Source organism: Trichomonas vaginalis, chromosome II (assembly GCF_026262505.1).
Source record: "Trichomonas vaginalis G3 chromosome II, whole genome shotgun sequence".
Classification (NCBI taxonomy): Eukaryota; Parabasalia; order Trichomonadida; family Trichomonadidae; genus Trichomonas; species Trichomonas vaginalis.
This window is the reverse complement of record NC_067204.1, coordinates 22,556,420-22,582,675: the sequence shown is the minus strand read 5'-3', so window position 1 is coordinate 22,582,675 and position 26,256 is coordinate 22,556,420. Positions and strand designations below refer to the sequence as shown.

Here is a 26,256-nt window from a genome sequence, read left to right as displayed (position 1 = left end):
TTCAGCTATTTCCAAATTGAAACATCTGCAGGCCAATAGCTAGTTCATCGAGTTATCCAGATGAATTTACCTGACAACCTTAAATACTATCTATTATTATATCAGATATAGGATAAACAGTTATTATTGTAAGCAAATAAGTGCATTTTAGCTATACTTTCGATCTTATTTCTTCGGCAAAATGGATGCAGTGAGTATCACAAATAAAAACTTCATATGAAATATTGAGATATTCATCATATATTTCTTTGTTTTGAATTCTCAAGGTGCACTAAAGATGGTTAACAGGCAAAAATAAAAATTGGAACAAGACTGATATATTTAAATAAAAATAAAGAAAAAAAAAATATAAATTTAATGCTTATCTTTTCTTATATCGCTAAACAAATTTTGGATAGAGAACTCTTCTTCCCATTCATCCCAGAATCCATCTACATCTACAGCAAGTTTGATGGTTGGGAATGTCCAGTCGGTCATAATGGCTCTCTTTGATCTCTTCGATCTCTTTGATGATCTAACAGAATGTGGTGATTTCGGAGAAGTTGGTTTTGACTGTCTTTCTTCTTCATCGGCCGCCTTCTTTGAACCAGTAGATAATCTACTTTCTGATTGACGAGGAAGCTCTTCTCCTGTTTCATTACTCATTGCTCTACTTCTAATCCTTCTATTTTGGGTGTTAGAATTGTCTTGAGTATTTGTAATATCTGGTAAATTCGTTGGAACAAATGTTTGGTCTCTAGTTATAGTGAATTGTGTTGTTTCACTTGTAACATCAACTGTAGGTGCATTTTCTCCATGAATAAGCTTTTGTGCATCTGCCATTCTTTCTGCAAGTTTCTTTGCTTGAGCAGAATCTTCTTGAAATGCAGGATGTTGTATAACTTGAGTTGCATTTAACATCCTGATGTCTGTAAGTGTCTGTTTTGTGAACAAATATGGAAATTCATTTTGTTCCTCTTGTTTGTAAATAATAAATGGATCATCGAAGACGGAATGAGCTGGAGCTGGGAATTGTGTCTGTCTTTTAGCACTTGATTTAGGTGCGCGATAGAATTGTTGAAGAAAGAACTCTAATTGTTCCTTTGCAATCATTCCTTTGCGCCTGATATACTCAATATCTGTTTGTGGGTAGTTGTATCTGATATTATTGCTACTCAAAGCTAAATTAGAAAATGCAATGAATGGATCTGCACTTTCTGGTAAAGATCCATCTGTGAAAATAACTCTCTTCTGAGGAGACTCAAGAATCTGTCCCATTGTTGAGAATCCTTCAACACCACCTAAGTTAAATGACAAATCAATATATTGCAACTGCTGGCAGGACTTTAGAGCAGTACAGATCTTACTTACATAGGGTCCTAATACAGCATTTCTGTCCGGTAAGCCGCGAGCAATGAAATATTTGAGATGTGGTGATTTGGACAAATAATTGATCAACGAATTGACCGGCTCATCAAAGGATTTATTGAAACAACCGGAAAGAGATAAGTAATCAAGGCCTTTGTTTTGGCGAAGAAATTCAAAGAATTTCGGAGGAACTGGATTTTGATCCCAAATCAAAGAATTCAATGAGGTATACTGACCCTGACATAAGAAATTGAAGACATGGACCCATTCGTCAGTTGTTGCGTCTGCATTTCGAAGAGATAACTTTACTCCGCTCTTGAAAGACTTCAACGAGAGGCGGATGAAAGGAATAAGTGTTCCTTCACTCCATGTAATGTTATCGGCTGACAAAGATGAAAGAGATGATGGCAAAAATCGAAATTCATCAACAGGGAATGTTGATTTGTTGCCATTGAAGTTAATGGCGTGTATTCTAAGTATTGGTGCTTCGAAAATTGCACGGAAAATGGAACCAACTTCAAGACCGCAGTTTGCAACTGATAATACAGAGAGATAAGGCATTGATTGAAGTAAGGCGTTGATATTGATGTTCTTTGTATTATCTAGATTAAGAACTGTAAGTGTTTCGCTGATTTTTGAACGTAAAAACTTTGAATAAAAATAATCTAACGCGCTTGTTTCGATACAAGACTTAAATCCGAAAACCCCGACTTTAGAAATGGATGCATCTAAAAGGCCTTCGAGATTATTCTGTGATAGTAAACTGTTTTCGAAATAAATTCCAATTATATTTGCTGGTGATGCTTTGAGAGCTTCGATAAACATTTCATACTTCGGAGTGACTTTGGCACGGAAAATGATGTTTGAAATATATACTTTCTCGCTAACAATCCAAGAAGCAAATTCAAACGTATCAAATCCAGGTATTTCTGGGATAATAATGGTATGAATACCTTTGTAAAGCTTTAATATATCGATAATTAGTGGATATATTTTCGTAATATCTTCGAATTCTGAGAAATCTAAGATAGGCTTTTGTTCTGATAAATATAATTTGATTTTTGATAACGAATCATTGCTGACTTCGATTTTGAAAAGACGAATTTGATTCTTAAAGCGTGTCCAAGCAGAGCATGCGTTGGGACTTGATTCTGTAACTGGATAAAGATTCAATCCAATAGCTTCACGCTCATCTTTGGTCATAGTACGCGTTAATATATCGCCTATTGTGCCTAATATGATTGAAAACTCTGCTGATTTAATTCGAATGAAACCTGACTTGAATCTTAACGAGATTTCATCATTTTGTAAGCCCACGAATGTTATTGCTTGCCAAAAATGAAATACTTTTGGTGTTTTGCCTCCTTTCTTGAAAATAAATATTGCGAGATCTGTTAAGATGAGAACGCGCTCTCTTTTCCAGATAGATGTACCAAAGATTTCGACAACTTTTGTGCAGCATACTTTATATCCTTTTTCTTCAAGGAATTTCACTGCATCGCCGAAAATCTCCATATTTCTGTTAACAGATTTTAACTGAGCAGTTATCGTCATAAATTTTTGACAAATGTCAAAAAATATTTTTAATAAACATATAGTGTAGATTGTAAAAATTAATAAAAAATTCAAATTTATTTTTTGACTAAAATAATCGATATTCAGTATTACATGTCAAAACGATTACAATTGGCACTTTTGTAAACGTACAGCTTTAAAAAAATGAGTATGATGAGTGTTTCAGGATCTCCACGAAAATCGTTCAATAGTGGAGGTAGCCTTCATGTTTCAGATTTAGGATCAACTGCTTCATCTCCTCGTTTGGCAATGAAAAATTTTGAAAGATCAACAAACGATGAAGAATTTGTTCAAACATGCGCCCAACAAAGCCGCAATATTCAAAATGTTAGAAAGGATATTCAGGTTTTAATGACAAAAGCATCTGGCTATTGTAAGAATACAGGATTATCATCTGATTCAGCCGAACTTCCTTCGACCCCACCAAGATATTCTGGTAAAACAAAGTTCTCAGTACAATCATCTCCATACTCTCCACGAAATCAAAATGGTTCCGGTTTCTTCAATTCTTCATTGTTATAGGATTGCTCTCTTTTCATACTTATTCACATATGTTTTTCTCGAATAAGCTTTGTGTATATATTACTGAACTTGAATAAAATGTTTATTTTTTCAGATTATTTATTCAATATTCACTGTAAGTGATAGATGATCAAATACATTAGAGGATAAATATCTATTCCTTTTATTTCAATATCATCCCTTTATAATACATACAATTAAAGGAAATTTGGTCCTCATTACTGAAATGGTATAGATATCGCGATATGCACATTATCTAATTGTGTTGTATTACACATCATTAATGATTGAGATCATGAAGTTAATGAATCGTTCTAGTATTTAAAAATACTTCTCAATTCACTGCATTTATTTGGATCAGTGACATGATTAGACATGAAAAATTTGAAAGTCATATATTTACTTAAACTGATAAAGAAATTCATAAAGGTACTTCGGAACTTTTTCCCTTGATCATTGGGAGCCCAAACTTTATCAATATAATTAAGGTACAAATATAAGGTTCTTTGCAAAGAATGGCAGAGCTTGGCTTAAGAGTTTTGGAGTAAAAGATCATTCATTTTTGAATGCAATTGATATTTTTTTTTGGATTTTTTATAAATTTTGACAGCAGTGAAAAATCAATAGACATAATTATGTCATTTTGTTATAGCAATTTATATTGACAGCTGTCAAAATGAAAATTTAAGATACCAATTGAAATTCATATTTTTTTTGATGAATTATCATTTCAAGGAAACAAAGATACACAGAGAATTGAAAAATATTTGTAAATACTATATCGATTCATACAATGCACTGTATCAGTTAAAAACGAATAATGAAGAAGAAATAAAGTCGATTTACAACAAAATCAAAACTGAGTTGATTGAAACAAATAAACAACTTCCCAGAAATGTTATTAAAAACATTTTACATATTATTCCATTTAATAACCGCTGTACAAAGTCATATTTGTCTCTTGCGAAATTCATCTATGACGATTATCATATAAAAGAGGTCAAAGATCTTTCATTAGTTACAAATTATCTTTTTTATAAAGAATATGGAATTAAATTACACAAGACTGATGATTTCAAAAAAATTCAAACAAAAAATTTGGATTTACTTTCAAATGATACAATTTACAGAGCAATTATGAATAATGACACAGAAAGATTAATCAAATTCACAGAAAGTGGCAACTTTTATGTAAAGAATCAAAGAATCAAAAGCAAATTATATCCTTTTAGTGAGAATGGATATTCATTACTTGAATTATGCTGTTACTACGGATCATTTGATTGTTTCAAGTTCTTAAGAACGAAATTTAAATCCGAAATAACACAAAGATGTCTCAATCTTTCATATTTGGGAAGAAATCAAGCGATCATTTCGGAGTGCTTGAATAATGAATGGCCAGACGAAGAAAGTTTGGAATATGCAATTATATCGCACAACATTAATTTTGTTACATATGTGATGAAAGAGAATAATTTTAACATCGATGTAGAATGTTGCGGTCAATACCATAATATTGAGGCATTTTTAATTTATTTCGATCTAACAAATGATGCTAACCAATGCTTTTTCGAATCAACAATGTTTGATGTTCCACATTTGACCGAATAATTCCTTAATAACGGTGCGCTTGTCAACAGTGAATTTGAATCAGAAACAACCGTTCTTCATCAAGCAGCACAACTTAATTGTAAAGGAACAGTGGAACTTCTCATTTCATATGGTGCAAATGTCAATAGAATGAATCAAGATGGAGAAACCCCTCTCCATCTTGCAGCGCTGCAAGATAACATAGAAATAGTAGAACTTCTTCTTTCACATGGTGCAGATGTCAATGAAAAAAACTCTAAAGGAGAAACTCCTCTTCATATTGCAGCGTTGCAAAATATAGGGTGTCCAAAGGTGCGTTTAGCACAGCGCTCTATATGAGACTATTAAAGGAGATATATGCTGATTATAAATATATAATAAAAAATATGAATATATGTATATGATGAGTATGTTGTATTTTGGCGCCATGCCGGGATATAAAATGAATTTTGAGACAAGAGGCGGTTTCGCGGGAAATTTTGGCGGGATTTTTTTCATTTTTTTAATGAATCATAAAGAAAACATCCTCGCTCTTGCAAAAAAATGCAAAGACTGTAAAAAAATCTACGAGACATTGGTAAAATGCTTCGGTATGGATGCTCCTAGCTATTCCACTGTAACGTATCATGTTAGGATGTATCACTTCATGAACAAAAAAGCGCCCATCATAAAAATTGACAAAAAATCGCCGGATTAAAGAAAAATCAAAGCAATTCTTCAAGCGCTAGATGAAGACCCAAGAGCATCACTCAGAAGGATAGAGGAGATGACAAAGATACCACGTACAACAGTCAGTTATTATCTGCACAATTATTTGAACTACAAACTAGCGTATACACGTTGGGTTCCGCACAACCTTAATTCAGTTCAAAAAAAATCTAGAGTCCAATCTTCGAAAGAGCTCCTCTCTATATTGGGTGCGTATCAATCCAAGAAGTTTCGCTTTTTAGTAACCGGGGACGAGTCTTGGTTTCAATATGCAACAGAAGCCAAAATCATGTGGATCCCGAAGGATGAAAATCCGCAAACATTCCCGAAGAAAAAAATTGACACACCAATGATGATGTTGTCGGTTTTTTGGGGCGTGAATGGCATCATCGCAATTGATATTCTTCAAAAACCTAATACGATGAATGCTCAGTATCTAATTGACAATGTTCTTACTCAAATTATCAATTCTGATGAGTTTGAGAAATCCAAACAACAAAAACAAAAGTTTGCAATTCATTTTGATAATTCAAGAGTTCACAAAAGTCATAAGGTAATGAATTACTTGGTGGAAAACAATGTCAAAGTTGTTCCAAACCCAATTTATTCACCTGATATTGCACCCTCTGACTTTTATTTATTCGGCACGCTAAAAAAGAGAGCTGAAGGACGCGAATTCGCGAGTCCAGATGATCTTGAAAATTTTGTAAGAGAGCAATTTGAGCAATTTTCTCATGATGATTTAAAGCGTGTCTTTCAAGCCTGGATCGATCGCTGCGAACGCGTGATTGAATCCAATGGTGATTATATTTAAATAAACTTTATATATATGTAACTTGTTTATTTCTATTCGCAGTATTCAGGTTTGTGCTAAACACACCTTTGGACACCCTATAGTAAAGAAACGGTCGAACTTCTTATTTCTCATGGCGCACTTATCAATGAGAAAGATGGAGATGGCGAAACCGCTCTTTGTAATGCAGCAGAACTAAATTGTAAAGAAATAGCTGAAATTCTTATTGCACATGGTGCAGATGTCAATCAAACAAATATAGATGGAGAAACAGCTCTTCATCTCGCAGCAGAACAAAATAGTAAAGATATTGCTGAACTTCTTTTTTCCCATGGCGTATATATAAATGCAAAAAATATAGATGGTGAAACCCCTCTACATCTTGCAGCGTTGCAAAATAAGACAGAAATAGTCGAATTTATTCTCACTCATGGCGCATATATCAATGAAGAAGATAATGATGGAAGGACTGCTCTTTATAATGCAGCCGAACAAAATTGTAAAGAGGCAGTTGAACTTCTTATTTCATATGGTGCAGATATCGATGAAGAAAATAATGATGGAAGAACAGCACTTTATATTGCCAAAGAAAATCAAAACAAAGAAATTGTCGATCTTCTTATTTCTCATGGAGCAGATACCAGTGAAATAAGTGGTTTTTCATTTTGTAGCATATTATAATTATAGTGACAGGAAAATACCTTTTGTTAAAACAAAAGAAGCACAGTTTGAGCAAATAAAAGTTAAGCAATCATTATAAATTTAATTTTAAATACGAATTCTTTTTGTTAGATTTTTTACATAAGTGAAAAAATTATTAAAATTAAATGAAAAGCCTTTACATTAAAAAAAAAAAAAAAAAAAAAAAAAAAGGCAATGGGGCTTCCAGGCACTTCGTGCCCTCTAGCCCCCCGTCACTTTTCTGTCACTTTTCAGGAAAAAAACATTTTTATTAAATATAAAATGAATTTCACAAAACCACCGTTACCCTTCTTTGGAAATAAGAGTAGATGTAAAGATATTCTATTGAGAGAACTTAAGAAACTACCGAATGGTCTAACATTTGTAGATTTGTTCGGTGGAAGTTTCTATATATCCCATTTGTGCCATACAATATTTCCTGACTCAAAGATTATATGCAATGACTTCGACAACTATATGAACCGTCTCAAACATATACCAGACACAAACAAAATATTGAAAGAGTTAAAAGAAAAGATACCTATAGGTAAGATGGAACGTATACCATTAGATAAGAAAAATACTGTCAGAGAGGTTTTGAAAAAGGCAGAGTATATTGACTGGGATAGTATATCTGCTAGACTATTATATAGTGGTGCTATAAGAGTTCATGACATTGAAACACTTATGTCAAAAGTTTTATATCTTAACTATACAAATGTTTTCAAAGAGGACATAGAAAAATATATTGAGGGTATAGAGTTTGTGAGATGTCATTGGACAGAGTTGTATGAAAAATATAAAGACAAGGAAAATGTTTTCTTTATAGTGGACCCGCCGTTCTATAACACATGGGATTTTCAATACCAAGTAGACTGGACTTTGAGAGACTCTTTAGAAACTTTAGACGTTTTACATAACCATCCATGCTTTTACTTTACATCCGATAAAAGTGGTTTGGAAAGTGTCATGAGATGGTTAGAGGACATACATGACTATGAGTTTAGATACGATAAGATAGAATATGAGAGAGGTCCTATAAACCGGAGAAAGTGTCATAACAAAGAAATTTTATTGGTAAGTAAATGTGGTTTGAAATAGGACTACTTGTTTTAGGTTTTTTCCATTGTGTCATTTACTTATTTGACGTGGCAGAAAGATATAGAGAATATGAAGATGAACCAATGCCAGCAAATGTTCAGCATATGTACTCGTAAGAGATATTTTTATCTAATATTAAATGGACGCACAGAACTTAGCGAATGCACAGCAACCTGGACAACCAAACCCAGAGAATATTCCAAATGAAGTTAGAATACAAACTGCAATGGCAAACTATGGTCAAGTGCCAACAGATGTACAAATGCAAACTGCCATGTCAAATGACGCTGCGTTAGGTTTGCCACCATGGTATGCAAATATGAGATGGAAAGAGTTTTATACAAACCCTGAAGTGGGATATAAACAACTCTATGCAGATGACGCGAACACAGGAGTTGACCCAGAGTATGTTTTCTACCAGAGGAGAAATAGAATGTATGAGCTCCAGTTAAAGAATGCTATGGAACTCAACAGGAAACGTAAGAGACTAGGTGGACATTAGATTTTTACATATAGTAAAATGGGTTTCTTTGGAAGAATAGGAAACTTCTTTCGAAATGTTGGAAGAGGTATATGGAATGGAATAAAATCTGTCGGAAGAGGAATTTGGAACGGAGTCAAAAATATTGGCAAAAGAGTAGGTCAGTTCGTTGGTATTATACCTAAAGACCCTGAACCAGAAGAGCAAGCTCCTGTTATACAACAGCCTGAACCTGCACCACAGTCTAGTTGGCAACCAAATCCAACACCTCAACCGTATTAAAATTATATTTTTACCGTTCGATAGTAGTTGTATATGAAACTAAGTTCTAAGTAAAACGCATGGTATAATGGAACTATTCTCTTTCTTCCATCTGTTGTAAACCATACTTGAAAGTCTGAAATACTTCCACTCGGTGGTTCATATAGCTTTGTAGGTTTTTCGTAAAAGTCATTTGCCAAGCATAAAAAAGAGTTTTGTGCACCAGAAAATGAAGCATGAACTATAATAGCATCTGAGTCGAAAACATTTTCATATGTTCCATTAGGGTTTTCGACTTCATAAAAGTCCGGGTGTACTGGATATTCTGCAGGCTGATTTAACATCCTCAAAAATCTATACCATGCCAAGTTGTTATATTTTGTAGAAATATAAACGTCTTCTCCAAGGTCTTCTATTCTATTGATTTTAACAGTTGCATTTTTCCTGTCATATATAATATCGAGATGGTACTCTCCTTCGTCAATGTTGTACTGTTTTGCATATTCGAGATAGATATCGTTTATTTTTTCTTGAAAAGCTTGAAGAGTTGTTTCTAAGTTTACAAGCAAATTCACTTGTAAAAGTTTTCCCTGTTCAAATTTCTCATACGTACGTTTCTCTTTGTTATAGTATCGAATTTCAAAAGCGACCGTAAATGGGAAACCATGTATGGCTTCTGAAATGAACTTCATTCTACGAAAGCCAATAGCTTTTGTGACAGATGGGTCTCTTAGCCATCTTAATGGGTAGTCAAAACGATAGCCTTCATGCTTTACGGTCTCTGTCTCAAACTTTTGACCGACATTCGTAAAAAGTTCATCTAATGGTTTAGTTGTAGCAACTCTTGAATTTTCTTTTCTATTGAAAGCATATTTTATCTAGAATAAAAATGTCGAAAGAAACAGCGTCTATGAGAGAAATACAACACAACCGACAACTCATTTTGCAAGCTCTAAATAAGAACACAACAAACTTTTCAAACTATTCTAAGATATCTGAGTCATTGAAAGAAGGAACTTAAAACTGACGATAAACCCAATGACAGATGAGTTTCTGTTTCAAGACAGTAAGAACCATACTGTCTGTGTAAATCCAACAAAAGGAACTTTAAACGAGAAAGCCTATAAAAGAACTTCTTTTGAAAGCAGATGTTGACAACAAAGCTGACAAAGAGTATGTCATTGAAAAAGTTTCAAGAAGAACATGACAGAGCAGATGCAACATATGCAACGAAAGAGGATGTTTGAAAAGAAAGCAGATAAAACATATGTACGATGAGTTAGCATGTGTGGCTAGTGCATTAGATAAGAAGCAGATAAGGAATATGTGGATGAAAAAGACAATGAAATTAAAGAAAGGGTTGAATGGTACCATGACGGACTTCAAAGATTTTAAAAAAAAGCCGATACAGGATGGGTTTCAGGGTGTTTAGACCTTAAAGCCGACAAAGAAACTGTAGATATGTTGACACAAACGGTTTCAAGTCATACCAGAGGTTTAATGGAAGATGGACAACAGTTGAAAGAGCTTGAGAAAGGTGTTACAGAGTTAAGGAATACAAAGCAGACTCGACATGGATAAAAGGATATGTAGATGCAACAAAAGAACGTATTTTCGCATGGACAGAAGGAACATACCCACAAAAATATCATAGACATAGCATCTCTGACGTAAATGAACTTGAAGAAAAGTTATATAAAAAAGCAGACAAAACAGAGCTTCAAACATTAAAGACAGAAATACTTCAAACAGTATATCCTATAGGTTCTATTTATACGTCAATGAACTCTACCAGACCAGAAGTAGTACTTGGTTTTGGAACTTGGACTCAAATAGTCGACAGGTTTTTGTATTGTGCAAACTCTTCAAAGGAAAGGTGGAAGTAAAACGATTTCAGGTGAAAATTTACCTGCACACAGTCACTACATAGATTTAAGTACATCTCAAGCAGGTTGGCATAAGCATAGATATTGGGATTGGTCAGGAATGACAAAAGGTAAAGGATATGATGTTAAAGACAACGTTAAGTTTGCTATAAATTGTTACTGGAGTGACACTCAGGGAGAGGAAGCCATACACATAGCGTTTCAGGATATACGCAAACAACGGGACAAAGTAAAGACTACATGCCACCTTACATGACAGTTTACGCATGGTATAGAAATGCTTAGTCGTCATTTTCAACTTCTTTAGCATATTCGTCAGGAGTTGTCTTATATTTGTTAGGAACTGTTTTGAAAGTATACCACCTTGAACTTTGAACAAGTTTGAAACGAGGTCTGACAATAGTCGTTTTATCTTCTGCTTGCAGTCTGTACATTTTGCCATGTTTGCCTAAAACTTCATAATATTCTCTTGTATACTTTCTTCTATTTTTACGAACACGAATGTGAGTACCTGTCGAGTTCCCATTGTTGTCATAGTCAATAGTATTTTCATATGGGTCGCGTTTAGGTATTTCTATTTTTACTTTGTCGCCTTTCTTAAGTTTGAAGCCCGGCATTCTTTCTTGTTTGTCTCTTTTGACTAAATTGTTAAATATATAGTCTTTCTCTAAGTCAGGGTTGTTTTTCATTTCTTCGGGGGAGTGGTTTCCCAAACCTTTTTGTTTACGGCTATTGTAAATATTTAAAACTTGTCTCATCTTTGCCATGGAGAAGTGTCTATACTTGTCGTCATATGACATTTCATTTGCTTCACCACCTTGTGGTTGGTTTAAGTCTCTTAAGATTTTTATACAACTGTCAATGACACCAAGAGCAGAATGGTTTTGGTCGACAATGAAATATTGGTTTACATTTTTTGAACGCAGATAGTTTTTTACATCGTCTGATTTGAAAGAACTTTCACAGTCAGATGTCAGTTTTGTTGGATGGTATTTGTCAACGAATATTGTCAAAGCTGCTAAGATCTCTAAAATATTTTTGGACTGTAATGGTATGGCTTCACAGTATCTTGTGTTTTGACCGACAAATATTAGCCAGTATGGTGGTCCATCTTCTCTATACCTCGGAATGTTTTCCAAGATATCCATAAACCAAGCATTTGGTGTTGAACTAAAGATTTTTATCATGAGTGCTTTCTTTGTCGCTTTAGAAACATAGGGGTCCTTGTTTGGATTCGTCATTTTTTACCCTATAAGAAATGGGTTTATTTGGCGCATTAGCAGGAGTTGCATCCAGATTTTTGCCCGCAGTGGGAACAATAGCCAGAGGTGCATTTGGAATTGGAAGGAAGATTTTGAGTACATTAGGTATACTGAAAGAGAAAGCACAACCTATTATACAAACTGTACAGAAAGGTTGGGAGGTAGCACGAGATGCACAAATCTTATTCCAAATCCTGAAACAAGAGGAAAAGTTCAAGGATGGATGGACAATGTAGGAAGAGAAGCAGGAAACTACTATATAACAAAGCAAATGACTACTATAACCAAGCAGGACACTATATGGACCAAGGTGAAAGATTCTTTAACAGAGGATATAACCATGCACAACAGTGGGTAAACAACAACCAACCTCAACCGCCTCAAACGTGGGGAATGTAAATTTTTTTACTGAGATGAAATGAACAATACAGCATTGAGACAAATGGGTTCAAGATGGATTTGTCGACTTCCAGCAGTTACACAACCACGTGTTTGTCAAGTTCTTCCTATACCTCAAGAAGTTTTAGACCGACTTAAAAAACCTAAACAACCAGTTGAAAACAAACCAAACTAAAATTTTTTACTGAGATGAAATGACCGAAGAAGTTGAAACGGTAGATTTGACACCACAAACAAAAAGTTCAGAACCATTGTCAAAACCCGTCAAAGAACTTACAGATGAAGAGAAAAATTCAATAATAGAAAGTGCCAGGTCTGGAAATACAAACCCTAACTACAAAGTCACTTTTCATAGAAATGGAACGGCTAGTATCTCAAAAAAGAAACAGACTCTCACAAATAAAATATTGAAGTCTGAAGGAGCTTTCGAGACAACAGATGGAAAAGTTTACTTCACTGACCAACAGTTCATTATAGAACATCTCATTGACTTAGAGTCGAAATATTCTAAACTTTACAACAAACACAAAAAGTTGAAAGGAAAACAAAAACAAATGGCATATGATATTTATGAAGATGTTGACGACACAACCATACCTGCAAGTGAAGTAAAGTCAGGTGAACCGAAAAGTGACGAAAAACCGATAGAAGAAGGAGCCAAAAACTGAAGATAAACCAAAACCAAAGTTAGTTTCCAAACTAAACCAAGTCAACCTTCATTAGCTGGTATGGGTTGGCGTCAAAGACTTATGGCAGCAGGCGGTTATGTAAAGTAAAGAAAAAAATATTTTTTATTTTTATAAAAATGCCCCCTATAGAATGGATAGAAGGTCTGCTAGAATAAAAGCAGAGTTAGAAAGATATGGCTGGAGAGTTTCAAAGAATTTTAAATATAGGAAGGGAAGACCCATAAAAGTTTATGACAAACTGGCTGGTCTGACCTACGAAATGGACTTGGAAACAGCGCGCACAAATTATCCAAACAGATTAGAGAGGTTAGAAGAAGAACGTCTTATGGACATGCCTTTCGATGTTAGTGAACCTCAAGTTGAAGGACACGACGGCTTTGCCAGATTCTACTGGAAACATGACGAACAATTGCATCCTTTGAGAAGGAAAAAAGGTAGTGCAGAGGATGGTCATGCTCCCATGGAAAGAACAAGATATACATATGAAAAGTATCGTGAAGTTAGAAGTAAAATTGGTTCAGGTCAAACCTTTACAGTAAACTTTGACGATGGAAAGAACAAAGAAGGCTTCATGGGAGTACTTGCTGCAATTCAAGACGGAAATAAGAAAGGATACAATCTCAGATTGACCATAACAGATTTGGATGGTCACATTTACTATGCACATGGCAATGTCACAACAGCTGCAATGCTTCTTGACGCTTTCAAGACTACAAAGAGAGAACAAATGGTTGACTCCGACTCAGACATTTTGAATGCAATTGAAGGAATTGTAAGCGTGAAGTTCGAATGGTACCAACCTAACCCTCAAGCAGTCAGACAACATGCTGGATACTTCCCGTTCATAAATAAGTCTGACATTGACTTGACAAGGTATGGAATTTACAATTCAATTGAAACAATTGTCAATGAACCTTGTATTCTTACATGTCTCAGGAACTCTGGTCTTGTTACAGAAGAGAAGATGAAGTATCTTGAGTCATGTGTGAAGACAAGGTACATTCTCAGAGGTCAATTGGCAAAAATTGCACCGTTGGCAAATGTCAATATCCGAGTCAACATACCTACAGCTAAAGGTTCTTCACATGACGACTATGTTGTTGACAAAGACTTACCATGGTTGAAGATTGCAATTGTCCACAACCACTTCATGTTGAACGAAAGTCTTACAAACCCATTGTTCGGAAAAGGCAAGTGCAACATTGTCAGAGCTGTAAACATTCTTTTCGAGAAAGGTTTGTTGGAACCAATTCCAGATGACAAGCTGACAGAAACTTTTGTACCAAAAGACGAAACAAACTTTTCATTGTTAGCAAGACCAAAAGTTGTTCCAGACAAAGTTATAGCACAAAAGAAGTACACTGTTCCAAAAGGAGTTGGATTGTTCGGATACCAACCTGAACCAGAAGAACTTCCAATGAGGTTGCAAGAACTTCAAGATGCTATAAACAAACTTCCATTGAGACATCCAATTGACGTCAAATTGTATTGGAGAGCATCGGAGTTAGGTCAGAAGGTTTTATATGAAACAGGTTGCTTCGACGATGTTTATGAGATAGCAGGCGAAGTTTCTCAGAAGATAAGAGACTCACTTGAATTTCCACGAACTGGACCCATTGGTTGCGACAAGTTCGACTCAAACGAAAAGATATACTATGTCGACCTTAACGCTGCATACATGAGGTTCGTCCAATATATCCCGACTGGAATTCCAAACGAAGATGGTGAGTTCCCAGGAAGGAACTATACAGTTGGAAAAGTCATACAACAACTGTATGATATTAGGAAAGCTTCAAACCCCAAACTTGCAATGACACTCAAATTGCTTATGAATTCGACATGGGGATATTCCATTAAGAAACCTCAAGAGATGAAGAGTAAACACTATGAGAAGGTCGACAACTTTGTTGAAAGGTTCTCCCCTTTTGTTTTGAAATACGAATTTACTCAAGGTCAAGGTGGCTTAGTAACCACAGTAAAACCTATTGTCGAACATTGGTCTTATCCTCAGTTCGCAAAAGCAGTCCTTGACAACTACAATGAGTTCTTCTCCGAGGTCAAATCGAAAGTTGTGGTATACTACGAGAACATCGATGCACTCATGACGAACGAAGAAGGGTATAACAAACTCATTGAAATGGGAATGGTCGGTGAAAAGATGGGTCAATTCAAATTGGACAAAATTTTCACCGAAGTTCATGTCCTCTCCAAGCGTAAGTACTGGGGCATACTTGAAGACGGCACAGAAATAAAACATTGCATGAAATAAAAAATTTTTATTCGAATTTGAATCGGACAGGTCGAGTTACACCATTCTTGGTCTCAAACTCATATATAACCTGTTTGTCTGTATTTTCGTCGACTATGGCACGAGACACGAACATTGACCAAACGTACAAAAAGTGTCATTTCGGATGGTCAAGCAGCCAATCGCATTCGAGCACTTCGAAGAAGCCTTACGTTCCAAGGAAGAGGGTGTCTGGTGCAAGGCAGAGGTCATGAGACTCTACGAGCAGTACATCCTCAATGCCTGGGAGGACAAATCGTCCTTGGATTGGCAAATCTACCAACTCCTCTGGGACGACCTCCTACGCAACTGGGAGAACGAAAGAGTCCAATTCAAAGGTCGGGAACTAATTTTGCAAATTGACCTTAATTTCACATACTTATCCAAATAAACACCTAAATTTACTTGGGGTTTCCCCCTAAAATAAAATTTTTTTACTCTTAGAACCACTCGAGGTTCTCCTTACGGTTGTTGAGCTTGTCACCGTCAATGTGTCTGACCTTCGTCTTCTTGCCTGGATTTGGAACCCATTGAATTGCGACAAGCTTGCCCATGGAAATTGAACCGCGATTCCGAAGGTTAAGGTTCAAGTGTCCCAAGTTGTTGAGGACTGGGGTAAGAACCTTGCCGGTCTCCCTGTTGCGGATTTGGTATGGGTAGGGTTGGGAAATTTCGTAAGTGTCATCGGCAACAAGGGTTGCCCAAACTTCCTCTTCTTCGTGTTTCTCTTCTTCCTCTTCTTCCTCTTCCTCTTCTTCGTGTTTCTCTTCTTCTCCTCGACAATTCCTTCTTCAATTCTGTGTTCACGAATTACGGTGTTGCATGTTCTGTCCTTTCCGAGTACCTTCCAGATGGCGTCTATCTCTTCGAAGAAACGGTAGATGAGTCTGGCAAGGTCTCGGTTTCTCTCTCGCGTAAATGCGCAAGGTTTCCGTCAAATCATTCAGGCATTTCTCATTGGAAGCTTGGTTCATGAGGACATCGGCTTTGAGCTTGGTCATCTCTTCCATAAGACTACTTTGGAGAGTCTTAACGGTGTTTGTCAGATGAGCTTTCAAATTCAAAATTTGAATTTGAACTGGGCGCTTGTCTGGCAACATTGAAAGGACATCTGCCATTGTGTTCGGCTTCGGTGCTTGTTCGGACATCGAAAAAATGAAGTGGTTTGAGAATGACGGTTTTACTTCAAAAAGCTTGTTATGACGGTTAAGTCATACAACAAGTTTAAAATAATATCTTGTTCTTCTTCTGAACGTTTGTTGTCTCTTCCGATAAAAGTTTCGAACATGAGAACCAAAAAACGTTTTTGAGATTGCGGAAGAGTTCAGGCAAACGTTCATATTCTGGATATGTTGGGAGCAGTTCAAAACATCTGAGCTGACTTTCGGACAAAATTGGGACAATGTCAGAAAATTCATCTTTGGTCGGACTGCTTGAAGGTAAGTCCCTTACATGTAAGTAGCTCTGGTAAAGTCTTCTCATTTCTGCTAACTTTTGGAGTATAGCTTCGTAGTTTAGAAGTTTTAATTTTAAATGTCTTATTCCACTCTTGACATCTAAACGGTAACTATCCATGAGGTCAAGAGTAGCTTTGGTAGCTTTAAGTGGAGCTATCTGTTCCTTGACTTCTGCAATTTTGGTTGCAATTGTGATTTGAGCTCCTTCAAGTTCGCCGTCTATGTCGTTCTCAACGCCTTCAACCATGGCTTGAAACTCTTCATCGGTCCATTGAGATTGGTGTGGGACGAATTTAACTTGCTTCATTCAAAAAATGAAAAAAATGTTTTTACTCTAAACGTGCCATGTATATGGCTATAAGAAACTTACCCAAAGGCTTCTTCTTCACATGAGTCTTTGGCAACTTGAGTGTTGGTGTTGGAGTTCTTGGGGGAGGTGGCTCTGAAATTTCAAATCTCTCTCGAGCGCAACAACAGATGTCAGAATAACATTCCCCACTGTCCTTCTTGCCACCATAAACTGTGTATTGACCAAACTTGCATTTACAGGAAGACCGGTCAATACAAGTTCACAGTTGAAATAGTTGTACACAAACCTGTTGAGTACGAGTGTGAGTAAAACATAAAAAAAGTGAAGTGAAAATGAGATGTTTACTGAACTGGTTGGATGTCGCCTTCACAGGTTATGTAGAACGGCTGACCCGAGAAGTGAAGGAGAGACTGAATTGCCAATTTCATATGGGGTAGGGGGTTCTCCTTGTTTGGTATTTTTATCCAAGGACGTTTGTTTAGGAACTTAACAAGAGCTTCTCTTTTGGCGTCCTTTATGCCATCGTAGGCTGTCCCGTCTGGTATTTGAATTGGAATTCCAGTCGAAGTCTCGAGCTGAAGTGTAGACCTTCCAGAAATAGTGGTGAACTTGACCTTGGGCTTCATTACCCTGCGCAAGTACTGCTTAACAACTTCATTTATCTCTATAAGGTAAATTGCCTCGTCAAATCCTTCTGGTATTCCGAGTCCTTCCATCCGACAGGAAAATATTTTCCCGACAACTGGAAAAAATTTTCCCGACAACTGGAAAAAATTTTCCCGACGACAGGAAGGACGCTTCCAGTTGTCCGTCCGTAAACCATTCAAATTTTCGAAAATTGAGAACTTTTTGGTCGAACTTCAGGAAAAATTTTTCCTTCCAACAGAAAAAGTTCTTCCTTCCGACAGGAAAAGTTCTTCCTTCCGACAGGAAAAGTTCTTCCTTCCGACAGGACACAAACGAATGTCCCACGTCCCACCAACCGAGTCCATTCCCAAACCAGAAGAACCGAAAGCTGCAGAACCACAACAGTCTCCTCAGCAACCTCAGTTCCAGCAAGTACCTCCGAATTACTACCAATTTCCACCTCAAGGTTACTACCAATTTCCACTACAAGGCTTCCCGAACTACCCTCCTCCTCAGCCTATGCCTTACTTCCCCAACCCTTGGATGTTCCAGCAAGCTCCACCCCAGCAATTCCAATCTCAATCCCAATCGAAGAGAGACCAAGAGTTCGAAGAAGGTCTGAACCGTTTACGCAAAGATTATGCCACAGCCCCTATGGAAGACGACAGGCTTTCAGTCTCTTCCCTCAAATCGACCGATTCGACTCGTACCACAGATTCGGTTCGTGACCGTGAAGACTACCTCAAGCAGTCTGAGAGACTCTTCATCCTACAATCATTTACAGTTGGAGCTCTCAAGAACATGCGCAATTACGAAGGTCAGACACCAGCTGGAGACCGCAAAACAGACGTGCTTACAAGAGCAGTCCAACTGGTCAAGACAAAGACCGAGATAGTCGACTTCATTCTTGCAGCTTGCCCATACAAGTAAAAAAATAAACAATTACGAGTTAAACTTTTTATTCTTTCTTTTCTGAGTTGTTTAGAGCTGGTTTCTCTTGTAGGAACCTTTCGTACTCTTCCATGGTCATGTAATTGCGAATTTGGTACGCAATTCCAGGTTCGTTGTTTTTGAACCTTACGTATGTAACGCTTCCATCCTCCTCAGGGAAGTAAACTGCTAACATCTGACCAAGTTTTCTCGGTGACTCGGAGCTCATAAAAATGTCACTTTTTAAACGTTAAGTTTTTAGTCTTATTTTACCCTTTGTTTACCCTTTGTTTGTCAATGTAGTATTGGAGTGCAATTTCTCCAAATTCTCTGTGTCGGAGTTCTTCAGCATTTTCCAAGGTGTGCCTGGAGAACTCAAAAGAAGTTGTCAAGAACATACTGCCATGCTGCTCTTCTGAGTTCGTCGGTATTTTGGAAGTGTTGCACCTTCGAGTCTTCGGACATGAAAAAAATGACACTTTTTCAGCAAAAATAATGTTTATGTTAGAATGTTAGATCTAACATGTTTTCTAACACGTTTTCTAACATGGTCTAAAACTCTTGAATTTTCATGAAATTTACACCAAAAATAATGTTTATGTTAGAATGTTAGATCTAACATGTTTTCTAACACGTTTTCTAACATGGTCTAAAACTCTTGAATTTTCATGAATTTTCCCGAAATACAGAATAAAAAATAAAATTAGTTTTATTTTTATTTTATTTATTTTTTTTATTTTGTATAAAAGACATGATTTCAACAATCGGCACAACAACAATTCAAACAACTACAGCACCAAACTCGCTAGTTATGAATCCAACATCTATGTTAGTAGAGATGAAAAACTTCATTCCTTCTTCATATACTTTCGAAACAAAAATCCAGAAGATAAAGCAAGAACTTTTAACAAGTAATTTAGACTGTAGTGCGAAAGATGAAACAAATGAACAGTATCTTTATGAAATGCAGGACATTATTGACCATTTACCCAAATTGCCTGAAATCCAACAACAAAACTAACCATTCCCGAATTTGACGAAATAGAAGTCAAAGCAACTGACTCAGTAGAAATAAAGAAGTTCATACGAAAGGTAAATTATGAATTCCTTGGTTTCATTGCAACCATAAGGTTATGGACAAAGATTGCGACATGGTATATAAGAACATCTCTGACCTTTACAATCCGAAGAATTTAAGACCTACGACAACTTTGTTTCGTTAGTTGCAAAATGTGTTTGGGAAATAAGAGATAAAGATAGTAGGGGTAAGGTATGGAACGAACAAATAAAACCCGCTATGTTCGAGATGAAGAAAACCATTGACGCCTTAGTTGTTTTAGCAGGTAAGGTTTCAGAATATAACGCAAAAATGAACCCGCAATGTTCAAAATGTAAAGCAGCAATGAGGAAATATAACTACTCCGTCAAAGAGATAGAACGTATGCGAAACGACTATGCAGATTTAAAGAAAGAAGCAGAAAAAACCAGCAGAAGATAAAAGAACATGTTAGAATTTCTGAACAAAAACTATCCAACCGCTAACGATTTCCTTCTTTCAGATGTCAAGAAGAAGTATAAAGAAACTTTCGGTATCGTTAAAACTTTTGACATACTGACAGAAGAAATAGAAGCTACGAAATTGTTTAGAGTCATGAACCATCGCAACATATACCATGTAAAACGCTTGTAAATAGTTATGTTAGAAAACATGTTAGAAAACATGTTAGATCTAACATTCTAACATAAACATTATTTTTATTGAATTCCGTATGAAATTTCATGAATTTTGTATGTTTTAGACCATGTTAGAAAACATGTTAGAAAACATGTTAGATCTAACATTCTAACATAAACATTATTTTTATTGAATTCCGTATGAAATTTCATGAATTTCCTCGGAAAACCGAGAGAAGAACAGCGAGTAGTGAAAAAACCCTGGTCGCCAAAACTCTTTATTTTTGCTGACTTTTTACAATTTGAACTTTGTTTGCGTAGATATGAATTCTGAAAGAAGTATGAGGGTCTTGTATGACTTTGTACTTCTCCCATAGTTCATGTCTGTCAAACTTACCTGCCATGGACTCTTTCATAAGTTCCATGAAATCGTCTTCGGACAATCCAGGGAAAAGTATAATGTCAGTAAGTATTCTCTTTACATCCTTACTTAAACTCTTTGCTGTCTGTACACATATTACGACTGAGATGTTAAAGTGTCTGAGCTTCTTAAGAATTCGACACATATCTTGTTCTCTATTCTTTAACAAGGATGAAGAGGCGAATCATCTAAGATAAGAAGACATCTGTGTAGGGTAAGTCTTCCAATCGTAAGATTGCAATTTCTTCGAAATGTATTCTATCTCTTTCTGTTTGTTTCTTGAAGTGTTTTCTTCTCTAATATTCTCTGCATTTCCTCATTTGGGTCTTTAAACTTCGAATTTATATACTCATTTATAGCATTATACTTCAAAACTCTTCTTTGGTACTTCTTTATCCAATCTAACAACTCAGTATCCTTTATACATACTAACTTGACTTCTTTATAATATCTTTGAACGAATTGACGGTTTGGTCAAATTGACCAGAAGTACTACAAATACAACTAACTCATAGAATGGGTTCTTCTCATCTAGTTCTTGTTGTTGTGCAGCCATTTTAAGATAAGTGAAAGTCTTACCGACCAGGTGGTGCAATTAGACCTGTTATACCATTCTGAGCAAATAAGAACTTGTCATGTATAGGCTTTATCTGAGCATTTTCTAACTTCCTCTTGTTCTTGTTTAAAACATTCTCAAATTTTTTGTCAATGTCAGCAAACTTTTTTTCTAACATATTTTTAGAAAAATTAAAATTTTATCTTTTTGAAAATGTCTAGCGATTTCGCTATCTATATTCGAGACAAGCTTTTTGACAGCAAAACATCTGTCGACCATAAAATCTTACATAGTGTAAACAAGAAAGGTGAATTTGTTCTAAAGTTCTGTTTCTGGGAATATGACAAGAACCATAAAACATTAAGCAGAGCAGTCTTAAAATTTGTCAATGACAGACTTGTTGACAGAGATGACGCCGATTGGAAAGATGAAGTCCAACAAAAGTTCTTAGAATGCAAAGAAGGCACATGCGCTGTTCTTGAAGATGAAATAGAAAACAGAATAGAAGAGCTATTAAAGGACAAAGAACTTTTACATAAATATGGTTCTGAGAAATTTGACATAACTCCACCAGAAAAGAAGAAGAAGAGAGAAAAGAAAGAAAAGAAAGAAAAGAAAGTAGAAGAGAAGAAAGAACCTGAACCAGTTCCAGAGAAAAAGAAATTTGACATGTAAAAATAAAATTTTATTTTTAGAACATTTCTGGGTCAATGTCAATGTTCTCTTCCTCTTTAGGGGCAAACACTGGCTTAGACTCTAAAATCTTTTTACCCAATTTACCTTGAACTTCAACTATCTTAGACTCATAATATTCATAGTCGTCTGCTTTCTTTGGTTCATAAGGTATAACAAGTTTGTATGCTTTGCCTTCTTCGAGTTTTGAGAACTTTCTGTCAAAATTTTCTTTGACTGCTAACAAACCTTCTATGTCTAAGTCTTCAAAAGTTGCACCACTTTTTCTAACAACAGCAAACTTAACTGGTGCAATGTTCCAAATTTTGTCAAATGTAGACTTTTCAAAATTGTAGAAGTAAACATTCAAATATGCGAATGGAGCTAACTTATCTTTGACTTCTGTCATGTACTTATTTACTGAGATGAATTTTGCCATCTTTTCTATCGGATAAAAAAAGATTTTTTTTTAAATTTACTCAGAAAAATTTTTCTTTGTATATACGCCGTTCTGAACATCTAAAAGATTTTTGACGTTTGCCAAGAATGTTCGTTTAGAAGCTGCCATATAACCATATTCTTGACAATATTGTTTATACGAATCGTACAATGACCTTTCATCTAAACACTCAAAGTCAGTTTCATCTATGAACAGTTCATATACACTCTTGTTTGCTTCTAACAATGTTTGTCTTTCTTCGGTATGTGGAATTTGTCTTGGATTGAAGTTAGAAATATCTAATGTCATGAAATATGAGAACAAGTGGTTGTAAAAGTCAGATGTCAAAGTTTCTGCTAAGTCGTCAAAATATTCTGTATCTTGCATATGAGAATCTGACGTTCTGACAACTACATATCTTCTGTCAGAACTTTCTAACTTCATCGGAACAGCATTGTTTGAAACCATAATGAAATTTGCAACATTTTCACAAACTCTTTGGTCTTTATATTTTCTTTCAACAACTCCAACTTTGTCTGTTATAAGACTCTTCAAAGCATCTGAGTTTAAAACCTTTGTTGTATCTATACTTTGAAGTTCGTTACATACTATAAGTTTCATATTCTCTATTGAAGAGTTAAATTTACCGCAGATGTTTTCTATGTTTGTCATATTCGGGTTCGAATAGCCCTCTAACAGTTTTGCACAAAATATCTGTAAAGAAAGTGTTCTTACCTGTTCCTTGTTTTCCAATTACAATGAGAGCAGTTTCATTTTTAGCACTTGGATGTTGTAAGATGTTTGCAAACCAACATAAGATATACTCATAGACTCTTTCGTTTCCATTGCATATAATTTCTTTGACATGGTCTAACCAAGCTTCTATAACATTTTTTCTTTCCATTCTACTTGTTCGTATTTATATCCAGTGAAGATAGAATAGAAGTTTGGAGATGGTGTATAAAACTTTATACACGAACTGAAAAATCTTCTAACTTTGACAATAAGATATCCCAAGCATCTAACATCTTCATGCCAACTTGTACGACTTTTATTTTCTTAAGTTTTTGTCTACATTCTTGTTCTGAAACTATTGTCGCTCTTGGTTTGTTAAAGACAACATCCCATTCTTTCATGACATAACATTCTGGGGCAGAGTCAACATAAATGACTAACGTTTCAAATTCTCGACTGCTTTGTTATAGTCTCTAAATGGACACATATTTCTGAATGCTTGGAAGTCATAAAAATCTGAAACATCTATTCTGTACATTTTTATAAAAAAAAAAAATAATATTTTTTTATTCTTGACTTTGTTGTTGCATTTGTTGTTCTTGAGCTATTTGTTGTTGAAGTTGTTCTTGAGCTATTTGTTGTTGAAGTTGTTCTTGTAATACAATACTTTCACCAGTTGCATCTTCCAATTCGAAACTTTCTGCCGTCATTGACAAATACATAGGACATAAAAGTTTTACAGGAACAAAGTTTGCGTCGACTAAGGTTAAGTTTATGTTTGCTAAAGTGTTTGAGTTCACTAAAGCTGAAAACTCTGCATTCGAATGAACAATAGGCAAACCAGAGAATGTGTTGTTTATACGCATGAGTATCTTTTGGTCATAGTAGTTTCTGTCGACATTCGAATAGCACTTTGAACCTAAGTTTGAAACAATATATAAAATAGGTGTACTTAAAGTCAATGGAACAGACATTCCTTGTATGACACCTTTTCCTGTTATAGGAAACTGTTGGTAGTAAAACCAGATATAAGTTTTGTATTATAGCTCATATCGTTTTACTAACTCAGTCGGACATCCAAACATAATGAAACCTGCTCTAGTTGCAGCACATGTTACATCCGTCCTTAAAGTATTAAATAAGTCAACAAAACCTGTTGGTGGTATATCTGAGTAAGTTCTTCAAAGGAGTATTTTTTACCATTCACAACAACAAAGTCTTCTGGTGTCAAAAGAGCAAAACAGGCTTTAGTCGTCATTGTGTTTAAAGTTAGTTTTACAATATCGTCCTTGAGGACTTTGTAAGTTTGTTGTTATAGAATTATATGACTCAGGGTTTTTAGTCGTAATAGTATAAACCATTATGTCTTCTGCCATTTACTTAGCAAATAAATTTTAATGAAATGTTGTGGTCGTCAAATATTTTTATGACGTCTGGGAAACTATACTTTAAGTTCAACGTTTCACCTCCTTTCATAACGTATATCTTGTCAATGACATTATATGAAACACCACAGCAACTAACGTCGGGTTCTATTTCTTTGATGTTTATATCGTCTGCCTCTGTCAAAAGTTTCAATAGTTCTTTCAAAACTTCATGAGGTGCAATGACATATGAGTTCACTTTTACAGGGTTGTGTTCGACCAAGTTTAACATTATACTTAAAGCTTGACAAATCTTCTCCTGAGTTTGAAGTTTGTCTTTCAGTTGTTGGTAGTCGTTTCGAATATCTGCAACAGAACTTAAGTCTCTGCTAACTTCAGGATATGTTGGTTGTTCTTTTACAGGAACTATTGTTATACCATCTTCGTCTTCGTATGGTTTCCCCACTTCAACATCTCTTTCTTTGACATTGACAACAACACTTTGACTGTTTGTTTGAGTTGGTGAATTTAACTTCACATCTGCCACCGCCATTAAACCTTTTGAAACACTCACGCTTCTATTTTTCGGAAATGACATTTTACTTAGAATAAAAAGATGGACGTATTCGAGTATCTCTTCGAATTGAAGCAGAACAAAGTTTACACACACAAACAATACAAATACATTGACAGAATAGTTCTTTACACAAACAATGGAAAATGTTATAGAATAGCAGTCTTTGCTGAACCAAAATATTTTCATAAAGCAAAGAAAGTTGGTATAACTGAAATGGTGAAAGTTCTTGAAGCAGACAAAAATATAACTTCAAAACTTACAGATATTTCTAAAGGTAAGTTTATCTTACAATTTTATGTCAAAACTGGCGTACTGTCAATATTTGACGGAGAGAAGTCAGTTCAAGAACAACTTACTGACCTGCTGCCAAAATCTGCTCGATGGAAGCTGTCGTTATACCAATCTGAGGAGCCCCAGCAGGTTTCATCGAACGAATCTTCAAAAGAGCATCTTCCGTGAAAAGTGCTATTGGTTTTGTAAACTTCTTTGCTTTCAATTCATCTGGACCGTCTCTGTCACCAGTATATTGTATTTGAACTGTACCAACAGTTGAAATACCACCCATAAAGTCTTCTGAGTCAGCAAATGGAATGCCAAGCCAAAAGTTTGAACGGTCTCCATTTGTATATTGAGTTTTTTGAGCTCCTGTATGGGTCCATACTTTCACATATGGCATAATAGAACTTTGCATTTCAGGGTTAATGGTTGTTGTGAAGTTGTTGTTAAAGTTCATAGCATCTAATGTCAAGTTGTATGACCTCATATCCTCAACTGTAGAATATTCTTCTCTTGGATAGTATTTGCCATCTATGTTTATATGGTATTTAATACCAGGTTGTAGAAGCAAGAATAGTCATTTATAGTTCGTCTGAACAGTACAAACATAGTATCTGCATGTTTCATTGCAGTTGT

The 26,256-nt window shown here is 35.5% G+C and overlaps 19 protein-coding genes and 5 pseudogenes across 24 annotated transcripts, besides 2 other annotated features; 14 read left to right on the top strand and 10 right to left on the bottom strand.

The window, feature by feature from the left end:
* Window positions 1-301: 301 nt before the first annotated feature.
* Window positions 302-2,901, bottom strand: TVAGG3_0591550 (the record flags this gene model as incomplete). Its single annotated transcript, XM_001329482.1, has 1 exon — window positions 355-2,901. One exon carries the CDS (start codon window positions 2,899-2,901, stop codon window positions 355-357), a length of 2,547 nt encoding a protein of 848 aa, XP_001329517.1.
* A 159-nt stretch (window positions 2,902-3,060) lies between these two features.
* On the top strand, window positions 3,061-3,994 carry TVAGG3_0591540 (uncharacterized protein; the record flags this gene model as incomplete). The annotated part of the gene is made up of 1 exon (XM_001329481.1): window positions 3,067-3,444. One exon carries the CDS (start codon window positions 3,067-3,069, stop codon window positions 3,442-3,444), a length of 378 nt encoding a protein of 125 aa, XP_001329516.1.
* A 167-nt stretch (window positions 3,995-4,161) lies between these two features.
* TVAGG3_0591530 (protein ubiquitination) lies at window positions 4,162-5,055 on the top strand (the record flags this gene model as incomplete). Its single annotated transcript, XM_001329480.1, has 1 exon — window positions 4,162-5,055. One exon carries the CDS (start codon window positions 4,162-4,164, stop codon window positions 5,053-5,055), a length of 894 nt encoding a protein of 297 aa, XP_001329515.1.
* Window positions 5,056-5,332: 277 nt separating this feature from the next.
* Window positions 5,333-6,636: a mobile genetic element.
* On the top strand, window positions 5,429-6,556 carry TVAGG3_0591510 (annotated as a pseudogene). Its single transcript has one exon. A coding segment is annotated over exon 1 (1,128 nt).
* Window positions 6,637-7,498: 862 nt separating the features above from the next.
* On the top strand, window positions 7,499-8,317 carry TVAGG3_0591490 (phage tail repeat-like family; the record flags this gene model as incomplete). Its single annotated transcript, XM_051239506.1, has 1 exon — window positions 7,499-8,317. One exon carries the CDS (start codon window positions 7,499-7,501, stop codon window positions 8,315-8,317), a length of 819 nt encoding a protein of 272 aa, XP_051097330.1.
* Window positions 8,318-8,456: 139 nt separating this feature from the next.
* Window positions 8,457-8,819, top strand: TVAGG3_0591480 (uncharacterized protein; the record flags this gene model as incomplete). The annotated part of the gene is made up of 1 exon (XM_001329479.1): window positions 8,457-8,819. The coding sequence occupies one exon, from the start codon at window positions 8,457-8,459 to the stop codon at window positions 8,817-8,819; it is 363 nt and encodes a 120-aa protein (XP_001329514.1).
* An 18-nt stretch (window positions 8,820-8,837) lies between these two features.
* TVAGG3_0591470 (serine threonine-protein phosphatase family) lies at window positions 8,838-9,080 on the top strand (the record flags this gene model as incomplete). Its single annotated transcript, XM_001329478.1, has 1 exon — window positions 8,838-9,080. One exon carries the CDS (start codon window positions 8,838-8,840, stop codon window positions 9,078-9,080), a length of 243 nt encoding a protein of 80 aa, XP_001329513.1.
* Window positions 9,081-9,082: 2 nt separating this feature from the next.
* Window positions 9,083-9,930, bottom strand: TVAGG3_0591460 (annotated as a pseudogene). The gene has a single exon. A coding segment is annotated over exon 1 (848 nt).
* A 138-nt stretch (window positions 9,931-10,068) lies between these two features.
* Window positions 10,069-26,256: part of a mobile genetic element that runs on past the window's edge.
* Window positions 12,626-12,781, top strand: TVAGG3_0591450 (uncharacterized protein; the record flags this gene model as incomplete). Its single annotated transcript, XM_051239505.1, has 1 exon — window positions 12,626-12,781. The coding sequence occupies one exon, from the start codon at window positions 12,626-12,628 to the stop codon at window positions 12,779-12,781; it is 156 nt and encodes a 51-aa protein (XP_051097329.1).
* Window positions 12,801-13,143, top strand: TVAGG3_0591440 (uncharacterized protein; the record flags this gene model as incomplete). The annotated part of the gene is made up of 1 exon (XM_051239504.1): window positions 12,801-13,143. A coding segment is annotated over one exon (343 nt), but the record flags the coding sequence as incomplete, so codon positions are not given.
* Window positions 13,426-14,678, top strand: TVAGG3_0591430 (uncharacterized protein; the record flags this gene model as incomplete). The annotated part of the gene is made up of 1 exon (XM_051239503.1): window positions 13,426-14,678. A coding segment is annotated over one exon (1,253 nt), but the record flags the coding sequence as incomplete, so codon positions are not given.
* TVAGG3_0591420 (DNA/RNA polymerases family) lies at window positions 15,397-15,564 on the top strand (the record flags this gene model as incomplete). Its single annotated transcript, XM_051239502.1, has 1 exon — window positions 15,397-15,564. The coding sequence occupies one exon, from the start codon at window positions 15,397-15,399 to the stop codon at window positions 15,562-15,564; it is 168 nt and encodes a 55-aa protein (XP_051097326.1).
* Window positions 15,710-15,973, top strand: TVAGG3_0591410 (uncharacterized protein; the record flags this gene model as incomplete). The annotated part of the gene is made up of 1 exon (XM_051239501.1): window positions 15,710-15,973. One exon carries the CDS (start codon window positions 15,710-15,712, stop codon window positions 15,971-15,973), a length of 264 nt encoding a protein of 87 aa, XP_051097325.1.
* On the bottom strand, window positions 16,517-16,730 carry TVAGG3_0591400 (uncharacterized protein; the record flags this gene model as incomplete). The annotated part of the gene is made up of 1 exon (XM_051239500.1): window positions 16,517-16,730. A coding segment is annotated over one exon (214 nt), but the record flags the coding sequence as incomplete, so codon positions are not given.
* TVAGG3_0591390 (uncharacterized protein) lies at window positions 16,997-17,346 on the bottom strand (the record flags this gene model as incomplete). The annotated part of the gene is made up of 1 exon (XM_051239499.1): window positions 16,997-17,346. A coding segment is annotated over one exon (350 nt), but the record flags the coding sequence as incomplete, so codon positions are not given.
* On the bottom strand, window positions 17,369-17,663 carry TVAGG3_0591380 (annotated as a pseudogene). Its single transcript has one exon. A coding segment is annotated over exon 1 (295 nt).
* Window positions 17,691-18,065, bottom strand: TVAGG3_0591370 (uncharacterized protein; the record flags this gene model as incomplete). Its single annotated transcript, XM_051239498.1, has 1 exon — window positions 17,691-18,065. The coding sequence occupies one exon, from the start codon at window positions 18,063-18,065 to the stop codon at window positions 17,691-17,693; it is 375 nt and encodes a 124-aa protein (XP_051097322.1).
* Window positions 18,313-18,906, top strand: TVAGG3_0591360 (uncharacterized protein; the record flags this gene model as incomplete). Its single annotated transcript, XM_051239497.1, has 1 exon — window positions 18,313-18,906. The coding sequence occupies one exon, from the start codon at window positions 18,313-18,315 to the stop codon at window positions 18,904-18,906; it is 594 nt and encodes a 197-aa protein (XP_051097321.1).
* TVAGG3_0591350 lies at window positions 20,204-20,596 on the top strand (annotated as a pseudogene). Its single transcript has one exon. A coding segment is annotated over exon 1 (393 nt).
* Window positions 20,859-21,146, bottom strand: TVAGG3_0591340 (protein of unknown function, DUF4106 family; the record flags this gene model as incomplete). The annotated part of the gene is made up of 1 exon (XM_051239496.1): window positions 20,859-21,146. One exon carries the CDS (start codon window positions 21,144-21,146, stop codon window positions 20,859-20,861), a length of 288 nt encoding a protein of 95 aa, XP_051097320.1.
* On the top strand, window positions 21,771-22,232 carry TVAGG3_0591330 (uncharacterized protein; the record flags this gene model as incomplete). Its single annotated transcript, XM_051239495.1, has 1 exon — window positions 21,771-22,232. One exon carries the CDS (start codon window positions 21,771-21,773, stop codon window positions 22,230-22,232), a length of 462 nt encoding a protein of 153 aa, XP_051097319.1.
* TVAGG3_0591320 (uncharacterized protein) lies at window positions 22,249-22,668 on the bottom strand (the record flags this gene model as incomplete). The annotated part of the gene is made up of 1 exon (XM_051239494.1): window positions 22,249-22,668. The coding sequence occupies one exon, from the start codon at window positions 22,666-22,668 to the stop codon at window positions 22,249-22,251; it is 420 nt and encodes a 139-aa protein (XP_051097318.1).
* On the bottom strand, window positions 22,705-23,941 carry TVAGG3_0591310 (annotated as a pseudogene). The gene has a single exon. A coding segment is annotated over exon 1 (1,237 nt).
* Window positions 25,697-26,020, bottom strand: TVAGG3_0591300 (protein of unknown function, DUF4106 family; the record flags this gene model as incomplete). The annotated part of the gene is made up of 1 exon (XM_051239493.1): window positions 25,697-26,020. The coding sequence occupies one exon, from the start codon at window positions 26,018-26,020 to the stop codon at window positions 25,697-25,699; it is 324 nt and encodes a 107-aa protein (XP_051097317.1).